This window comes from Blennius ocellaris (genome assembly GCF_963422515.1).
Source record: "Blennius ocellaris genome assembly, chromosome: 5".
Lineage (NCBI taxonomy): Eukaryota > Metazoa > Chordata > Actinopteri > Blenniiformes > Blenniidae > Blennius > Blennius ocellaris.
In genome coordinates this window covers 3,794,571-3,804,695 of record NC_137654.1, presented here as the reverse complement: position 1 = coordinate 3,804,695, position 10,125 = coordinate 3,794,571, and the positions used below count along the sequence as shown (strand labels likewise).

Genomic DNA, 10,125 nt, shown 5'->3' with positions numbered 1-10,125 from the left:
CCTCCCCTCTCCCCTCCTCCTCTCCTCTCCTCTCCTCTCCTCTCCTCTCCTCTCCTCTCCTCTCCTCTCCTCTCCTCTCCTCTCCTCTCCCCTCCCCTCCTCTCCTCTCCTCTCCCCTCCCCTCCCCTCCCCTCCTCTCCTCTCCTCTCCTCTCCTCTCCTCTCCTCTCTTCCTGGATTTTTGTCTCTTGTTTGAACAAATGTCTCCCTGATTGTTGGGTCTTGGTTCACAGTATTTCTGTGACCTTGTATATTTCTCATGTCGGTCTGTTAGTGCTGCAGGAGACCGTGGGACTGTCATGTCCCATCTGACCTTGATATTCGCAGCTGTTTTTATTCAAAGTGAATTTTTCTGGCTGTGGATTACCATGCTTATCAAAGATTACGTTTTGTTTGTGTTTGGTTCAGCCCTGTGATATGTGAGGAACCCACAACAACGATGCATACTTAAACACATTGAGCGGCTAGGACTGGCCGCTCAACTGGACAAAATTACACAAACAAAAACTTAACCTTGGAATACCAGCTCATGGCCTGGCACACAATTTGGAGGGTGTATGTTGTTATTCTCACAAAATATAAAACAAATTAAAGACAGTTTATTACTGTATAACTAATTCCTACATCACATATTATATATACAGTCTATGTTTTGGATTTTGAAATGTTTTTTTAATTGATGAAACACATTCAAGCAGCCAACATGCCTTGAAATGTGAAATGTGAATGCTGATGTGCATTGTGCATTTAATAAAATTTATTATGCATTTACTTCTAATGTAAAGAGGTTGACCAGCAGTAGAGACTAACCAGACACTGGTTGCAGTAGCGGCCGGTCACATATCTTTTACAGGAGCAGTCCCCACTGATCTGGTCACACGGCGCTCCCATCATGATGATGCCACGAGGGTCACAGTTGCACGCTGGAGCAGAAACACCAACACGTTCTGACTGGAGTTTCACAGACTGCATGGTTTCATGTCAGAAAGCACCAGAAAGCTATGAAATACATACGTTGGCAACCGAGCGGGTCGTCCTGGCTGAGCCCGTAGTACCCCTCCTTGCAGTCGTCGCAGCGCAGGCCTTTCACGTTGGCTTTGCAGCGACATTGTCCAGAGATCATACGCATGTCCAGGTCGGTGTGACTGTCACACACTCCCCCCTCCAAGGATCCCACCGGGTCACAGTCACAGACTACATGTTGCAACACAAAGGAAAATAATGAGCAAAACAAGACATGCTCTTGGGAGAATCACCACATCATGGTTGGAAGGACTGAATGACTCACCAACACAAACCTGCGGGTCCCTGATGTCTCGGTTCGGGTCCTGGTAGTAGAAAGGTTTGCACGTCTCACAGTTGCGTCCCATCATGTTGTGCAAACAGCCGTCACACACTCCTCCACTAATGTTTCCCGTGGCCAAATACACCGCCATGTCGAAGTGACAGTGGTCTGAATGGCCGTTACAGTTGCACTCTGAAGGAACAGGCAGAAATATCAGAGGAGGCACTTGTCTCTCCAAAAATCTATGTATTTTCCAATTAAAAAAGGATGTCAGTTTTTGATTTTTCTTTAACATTTTAAAAGACAAAGTTTTATGAGCTGAGAATGAAGTTGAAATAACAAGCAGAAACAGCTCCAGAGATGAATACAAAGACAGATTATGAGGAGGTCTTGTGTCAATGAGCCTCATGTATTTCATGTATTTAAGACACCAGATAAAACATCTGCGACAGATGAAAATCAGTGTGTGGGAAGCTTCAGTCGAATGTTCACTGGGATTCCAGCCTCCCATCAGTATTGCTGATGGATGGATGGATGAATAATGGATGGATTGATGGGTAATGGATGGATGGATGGGTGACGGAAAGACAGACAGATGACACATAAAAACAGAGTATATGCATTTGAAGGTTCATGTCATTCTGTGAATGGTGTTTCACCTCTGCAGGAGTGAGGGTTCTCGGCCTCCGCTGGTCTCCACGGCAAATCATGGTGGAAGTCCCGACATCGCTCACAGTTCAGACCCTCGGTGTTGTGTTTGCACACACAGCGGCCGTGAATCTAGCCAATACATGTGTAGCATTCATGAAGAAGTCGAGTAATGCAGGCAGGCTCAGATTTGTTTGGGAACAGTGACAAAGGACGGGATAACTGGAAATGCTGTTCATGTCAGAGGTTAATATTCACCATGCCGTTCTCCCGTGCGTTGATCCCCGGCACCGGAGCGCACTCGGAGGCGTGTCCGTAACAGAAACAGCTCCCTCTCACCACCAGCTCATAGATGGCGTAGTAATATTTCTGCAGGACGTCTGAGCGCCGGTCCAGCAGGTCGTCTCCCAGGGTGTTGAGCTTCGTGAAGTTAATACGCAGGTTGGTGATCCGCAGAAGTTCTACAGAGCCATACAGAAAAATACATTCTTAACGTTCAATCACATATTTATAAACTTGACTTGTCCTAGGCAATTAATAACTTTCATATAACAAAAACCTACCAACACATCTTAAGCTTTCATGCCTTACCTGATTATTTGCAATGTTTTCACATTTCTATGTTTATAAATGTGACAAGAGAAATAAAAAAAAAAATTATAATAATAAAAAAAAAAAAAAAAAAAAAAAAAAAAAAATATATATATATATATATATAAATAAAATAAATTGATGACGTGAAAATACTTACATTGATGTGAATGATATGAAATGCACACATACAGGGTGTGTATGGTGCATATTAGCAGTTTCACTGACCTTGAATGTCCAGGCTGTATGGGTCCTTCACATGGATGGCAGGATCCAAAACTTTATAGATTACCTTGAAAACAATTCAAGAGTTTATTTATAACTTATACTTTATAAAGTTGGGACTAAACACTTTGGCATGCTAAGACATTGGTGTTTACAGTACATGATAAGGAAATATAACCTTTGGCTCCATTGAAAATCAGATTTCCCTTCTCATTCCAGAGTTATTATGTGTTGCGTTGTTGTGGAAGGCTACAGCAGACTGGTCACAAAGGAAATTATTTGTAGAGACGAACCTTTAATGTGAAGGATTGAACCGCTTCGCAAGTTGCTTAAATAGTTACAAATTATTCAGTGTTACACAACAGAGACCTTTTTTTTTGTTTGGTTTTGTTTTTTGAAAACTGAAATGGGTGAACTCAAATCAGTAACGTTCAATACAGGAAAGAAATTATCGTCATATTTTAATATACATGATGTAAAACTTTTATATAAAATATAATTTTTACATGTTTTCATGTGTTCTTGTGTTTGATTGTATTGTGAAGTGGAATTGTCCTGGCATAAAGATATACAAGTGTAAAGTTGTGCTATATATTGTACTTTTTTACACTGTCAATAGGAAAAAAATGTAAATAAACTTAAATAAAAAGGGCTCTAGCTAAAACCACCTTACAAATATCCAAAAACCTATTGGGTTTGTAACAGGTGTAACAGTTGATGTGCTTCTTGCTTTATTAACCTAAAAGGTTAATAAAGTGGCAACAAACACATCAACTGCTTGGTAGAGACAGTCAAGTGAAGATTCACAAGTTTATCACTAAAGTAAAAAACACAACAGTTTCTCAATCAAACAACCGAGTAGAAATGGAAATGAGTTTAGTAGCAATGTGCCCCAAGTTCAGTTTATGAGCCCATATATACTATAAATATTCTATACAATATTATACAATATATATTTTGTACAATAGTAATTTGTTCTATACATAATTTTATAATATTCTTGTTAATAGTACATGTTAGCAACAAACAAATCTGAAGCTGTAGTTGAGAGCTGAAAGTAAACGGCGATTCCCACAGATCCAGCAGGAAGCGTCCAGATGTGTTGTGATTGGACGGTACATTCTGAGAGTTAGCATTAGCATGTAATGCTGTGATGGTACTGATGCACATCAAGCATTGATAACAAGTTTTTAGTTTCACACTTAAAACTTTAGCATAAGCGAAATGAAGATTTATTGAGAAGAAAAACTTGTTAATGATAGTTTTAGAACATAAAAGGTATTGACATGATGCAATAAAGCATATTGAGCAGCTGTAACACACAGCCAGCTGAGACAAAAGGGAAATAAACCAGTAAATCCATGGATTTGCTTGCTCTATGATGGAAGTGGTGTTTTTCCAAGCCCTTACCTCTCCGTTAGTGGAGGGTTCGATGTCGGAGTAGCGTTCCTCGCAGATGATGTCATTGATGTGGCGCAGGCCATGGGCCGGGATGGCCGGGAAGGTTCTGGTACAATTCGATGCAAAGTAACGGTAGGGCCGCCATGATCGGCCGAAATCTGACGAGCGCTCGATTATCATGGCTGCCGGTCGGAAAGTCTGCACAAGCAAAACAAAATGAAACAAAACAAAAACAAAAAACAGGCAAAGACAAATAAATAAAACTGACATCACATCAGTCAATATAGTTTAGCAATGACACATGACACACAGGACACGCCCTGATTCGTCTGAACCTTCAGTTTTCTGTTTGCTTTGCAAACAGAAAAAAGGTCCTTTCCTGTTGGAATGCAGTCTCCAGATTTGTGAGTGTACATAACAAACACACAGTGGGGCCAGGGCGCCCTCTGACATGTTTAAGCACATACAAGTGCTGCAGTTCCAGCACAGGTCTGTAAACACAGACTCAGACCCACACAAGCACAAACAGCCCGCTTACCTTGAACTTCATGATGAGGTGTGTGAAGTGGAATTCAGCCTCCAGGTTCAGTCTGATGCTGACATCTTCCTGCCCTGTGCAGGAAGTGGACAGTTTGAGTGTCTCACTGGTGTAATTCACACTCTGTGTCAAATTAGGCCCCGTGTACACGACAACGTTTCATGTGACAACACCTAATCCATGAAAGTAAAGGAGTGTGTTTACACTGCAGCAGTGGACACACTGACAATGATGTAGTTAGTAAGCCACGCCACGGGAGGGCGCTGTTGTTTGTTTTTGGAATGAAACCACACATACCTGTGCAGAGAACAATACGCTATAAACGTGACGAAAATGTAGAGAACCCGACATCCATATGGACTGATGACGCATCGGATGCTATCAGGGGAGAGTCTCAACTATAAAACTACTGATATGGACGATAAAACAAGTGCATGAGCAGAAGTACCTATTGTCAACGGGCAGCCAGGGGCAGAGAAACAGCCCCCCCTAAAGTGAAGAGAGTTTTGCGGATACATTCAAATTCATTGTTGTGTAAATGGCGCCTTATTCTGATGGACATCTTCACAAGCTCTTTTCATCACGTCATCCGCTTTTCAAAGAGTTTTTATGAGGATGATGATGAAGCTACAGAACGTTTTCCACTCTGCATTAGTTTTGCAGTCTATTTCTTTGCCTGCTTTGTCTTGTAATGTTGGTTTAGGGCGTGTTCACATGACACTGTTTGATCCGAATCAGAGTAAGTTTCAGGGAAAGTCCGCTTTGTATGGGCCGGTGTGAACACTGCCGGACTCTGATCCTGCTCAAGAGGAGAGGGGTGAAAACGTGGGTCTCGGTTCATGTACAATGTTAACATTTCAGGTACTATCAGCTGACAGAGAGAGAGGACATGCTGCAGAGTGCAGTGCATTTTGGGTAGTAAACAAACAAAGCTAATATCGTGAATTTAAAAAACCAGACCAGAAAGAAACAAAAGTGGTGAAGAAGTAGTGAGAAGGCGCTCATTGATATCTGGTCTTAAGACTATATATCGTGGTTGCTTGCGGCTAACAATTAGCCACTAGCTAATTAGCCCCTTCAGCCACCACCAGCCAAAGGGACTAATTAGCATTAGCATTAAAAAAAAAAAAAGTTACAACACTGACACAGTGTATGTATAAATGTATACATGTATGAAAGTCTAAATCTATAAATGTATAAACGCAAATGTAATATTTGTACATTTGATGGAAATGATGGTGTCACATTACTTTGATGGTGAATTCAAACTGTTTCCACACATTAATGAAAGATGTCTGCAGGAGAGAGGTGGTCAGAGTAAATCCACGCACCGTTGACAGACTGCCACCAGGTGCTGTCTCCGCTGTGGTCCATGAGGTAGATGACGTTATCGATGCGGTGGCTGTTCCTGTGGTGGTACGGGTTGTATGAATGCAGAGAGTTGCATTCGAAGCACTTGTCTGACTCCTGGCGAGAAAATAAACACATTAGGAGGGAATTGTGACAAAAATGCGAGCTGTGGTAAAAGATAAAGTTTGAGTAATCAGCTCGGTTGGGTTTGTTTAATAGTTTTATTCCTTCGTATTTCTGTCAGTTGTGGACTGACACACGACACTGTAGCTCCTCATACAGCGTGAAACACTGAACAGACTGCTCGGTGTTTCTTCATCCCCAGAACTGTTTCAAAACATCAACGCTTTATTTGTTCAATTATGGTTGTGGAGTAGCCAGTGGGCCAATCACCTCACAAGGGTGGATTACATGGTGTCTTCAAGAGATCAAAATACTAAATATAGACGAAAACATACTGAAAAAGATGGAAACAACAGAAGAATAAAAGGCAAAAAGCAAAACTCAGGGTTCTATTTTGATTAGGGCAGTTTATGTATGTGTATATATATATATATATATATATATATATATATATATATATACACACGTTTAAACTGAGTTCATGAGGGAGGAGGCAAACAGATGACATTCAGTTGACATCCGTGCAAAATGAAGTGATGCACAACATGATAAGTGGTAGATAATGTGCTTTCAAGTGCAGCAAGAAAAGAAACAGAAAAACAACTTAAGTCATAAAATAGATCTTGTGTACCATGTTCTAACTTCATCATGGGAATGAGATCAACTAATTATCATTTCCATTTTAAAACGCATTTACAAAATTGAAGACAAATTGCAGTTCTTAAAGGGTTCAGACGTAATCAATCGACCTCCGTTGCAGCAATATTTTTGGAAACTGTCTCATGGGCTATAGACGGACAGACAGACAGACGGACAGACAGACAGACAGACAGACAGACAGACAGACAGACAGACAGACAGACAGACAGACAGTAGCAAAAGTGCTTTAGTAGGTAGAGAAAACAGAAAAATAACATTTATCTCACTTGAACTACAAAAGTATCTAATATTTCCATCAAAATCGTTGATAGAAGTTGAGTAACAGGCAGTCGAATCTCAAGGGTCCAATAAAAGAGAGGACTCACTGCTTTGTGTCGGTGCAGTGGTCAAGATCTGAATGTTAAAGTTCTGAGTCATATTGTGTGTTTGTGTTGGAATTAACAGCAGCAACTGTTGAATTCTGTTATGGCAGCTGTCCTTCAACATTCACTCTCAAATGCACACATTACTTTGATTCATTTGATATTTTTCTCTTCTTTTCTCTTCTCTTCTCTTCTCTTCTCTTCTCTTCTCATCTCTTCTCTTCTCTTCTCTTCTCTTCTCTTCTCATCTATTCTCTTCTTTTCTCTTCTCTTCTCTTCTCTTCTCTTCTCATCTCTTCTCTTCTCTTCTCTTCTCTTCTCATCTCTTCTCTTCTCATCTATTCTCTTCTCATCTATTCTCTTCTCATCTATTCTCTTCTTTTCTCTTCTCATCTCTTCTCTTCTCTTCTCTTCTTTTCTCTTCTCATCTATTCTCTTCTTTTCTCTTCTCATCTATTCTCTTCTTTTCTCTTCTCATCTATTCTCTTCTCTTCTCTTCTCTTCTTTTCTCTTCTCATCTATTCTCTTCTCATCTATTCTCTTCTCTTCTCTTCTCTTCTCTTCTCTTCTCATCTATTCTCGTCTCTTCTTTTCTCTTCTCATCTATTCTCTTCTCATCTATTCTCTTCTCTTCTCTTCTTTTCTCTTCTCATCTATTCTCTTCTCATCTATTCTCTTCTCTTCTCTTCTCATCTATTCTCTTCTCATCTATTCTCTTCTCTTCTTTTCTCTTCTCATCTATTCTCTTCTCTTCTCATCTATTCTCTTCTCTTCTCTTCTTTTCTCTTCTCATCTATTCTCTTCTCATCTATTCTCTTCTCTTCTCTTCTCTTCTCTTCTCTTCTCATCTATTCTCGTCTCTTCTTTTCTCTTCTCATCTATTCTCTTCTTTTCTCTTCTCATCTATTCTCTTCTCTTCTCTTCTTTTCTCTTCTCATCTATTCTCTTCTCATCTATTCTCTTCTCTTCTCTTCTCTTCTCATCTATTCTCTTCTCATCTATTCTCTTCTCTTCTTTTCTCTTCTCATCTATTCTCTTCTCATCTATTCTCTTCTCTTCTATTCTCTTCTCTTCTCTTCTTTTCTCTTCTCATCTATTCTCGTCTCTTCTCTTCTCTTCTCTTCTCTTCTCTTCTTTTCTTTTCTCTTCTCATCTATTCTCTTCTCTTCTTTTCTCTTCTCTTCTCTTCTTTTCTCTTCTCATCTATTCTCTTCTCTTCTCTTCTCTTCTCTTCTCTTCTCTTCTCTTCTCTTCTCTTCTCTTCTCTTCTCTTCTCTTCTCTTCTATTGCAATACGGCTCATGAGGGAAGAGGAATGAGAAGGAAGGATTGAAAAAAAATGATTAGTGAAGATTAGCTGGTGACACTAATAAGGCAGGAGCAGGAATAAAGGAGTGTGTTTCAGAAAGATGATAAGGACGTTGATGAAAAGATGAATATGAGGGCGAGGTACCAAGGTTGAAGAACAAAGGAGCGAAGAAGAGGGGTGCATGAGAAAGGGGGCCCATGAGGAGGGGGGCAGGTAGAAAACGGGGAGATGAGGGTTTCCTGGCACAGAGAGCCGCGAGATTCCAGCCCAGCGTTTCTTAATTAGGTTGTTGTCAAGGGTGATTAAGCTGCGAGCAACAACAAGGCTGGAGAAGAGAGCAATGGCTGAGAGCTGAATGGAGGGGGCACCAGCACAGGCGTCCACGTGAACGCCGTGCATGTGTACATCAGTACAAGCCTGATTTTTACACCTCCCCGCACTAATCTCAGCATCAATCTGCCCATGGGATAATCTCATTTATCTTAACTTGTCCATCTGTGAGACTGTCCAGGTTTGTCTTCTTATTCATCAAACTTTGATGGCGTTAGAAAGAAGCACCAAGGTATATTTTTAAGCATTTTTTTCAGACAAAGAATTTAAAAAAACGACACAGAACATTTAAGTTCTGTTTGTTACATTTCAAGTCTCTATTTAGGACTTAATGTATGTAAAAGCAGCTTTGCTTGCTTTTAACTCGGGAGGTTTGAGACCCTCCCTCCTCCTTTGTCGCTCTGTATTAGTCTTCCATTAGTCAAGCCTGTTCAGCTCAGCTATATGGCTTTCTGTTGCGACAAAGCACTGATGTAAGTCTGGTGCTGGCTTGAAAACGCTTTTTTGTTGGCGGTAAAGGCGTCACCTCCCTCTTTCACTTTCCACTTGACCTCAGTCTCAACCCTGAAGCCCGTGCAGGGAATGTCATTATTATTTTTCCTTTCTTTTCTGTATCACTAATGTTCGTGTGTTTCTAATGAGCTATGTTGGTTGTACAGACCAGACCAAATTCAGCGTGTCCCTCTCTGTTTAGGAATGTAGTTTTCTTGGGAAATGTAAGTTCATCTACAAATGTTTAGTCTGTTTTGTGGAAGTTTGGCATCTATTTCTGGTATACTTGAACTTGATTTCCTCTAGAATTTCCTGGACAAGAGCAATGGATTTTTTTGGAATTTGGTATTTGGAATGAATTTAAATGTTTTGGTGCTTTGATTCTAGTGGGACTGATGCAGTGAGCACATCAGTGGGGGGTGGAAGGGCGAGTTTTCTCACTGAATTTCACTTTCTTGTGCTGCCTTCTCACTTTTCGCCATCAAAAAAAGTTATATTCTCAGGCAGAGTGCACAGCGGACGCTAAGATTTTTGTCACCTTTTACTGAGTTGAACTCAAAGTAAAGTCGGTATTTCCAAACATTAAACACTGGAGGTCCTGCTCTCTGCTCGTCGTTGTTGTTTACATGATGTGGCGTGGCTGATATGTCCTTGTTACGAGACAATCTCACAAGACAAAATGATATTAGACATTTGTACATTTACAACTTCAACGATATCTGCGACAAATCCCAGTCGTGAGGAAACGTGTGAGCTGCATTCTGAAGATGTGAAGCTTGACCTACACTCTGCAAAATGTTTCCATGAAGCCTC

At 40.6% G+C, this 10,125-nt stretch overlaps 1 protein-coding gene across 1 annotated transcript in view; it reads right to left on the bottom strand.

Moving 5' to 3' along the window:
• lamb2l (laminin, beta 2-like) overlaps positions 1–10,125 on the bottom strand; it is a gene marked incomplete at both ends in the record, with an annotated part of 116,231 nt that overhangs the window by 30,917 nt on the left and 75,189 nt on the right. The window contains 9 exons of the mRNA XM_080496337.1: positions 810–922; positions 1,014–1,193; positions 1,288–1,476; positions 1,944–2,064; positions 2,191–2,393; positions 2,752–2,815; positions 4,159–4,347; positions 4,688–4,761; positions 6,019–6,154. Coding sequence (XP_080352463.1) covers positions 810–922; positions 1,014–1,193; positions 1,288–1,476; positions 1,944–2,064; positions 2,191–2,393; positions 2,752–2,815; positions 4,159–4,347; positions 4,688–4,761; positions 6,019–6,154 — 1,269 coding nt within the window. The remainder of the gene's footprint in view (positions 1–809; positions 923–1,013; positions 1,194–1,287; positions 1,477–1,943; positions 2,065–2,190; positions 2,394–2,751; positions 2,816–4,158; positions 4,348–4,687; positions 4,762–6,018; positions 6,155–10,125) is intronic.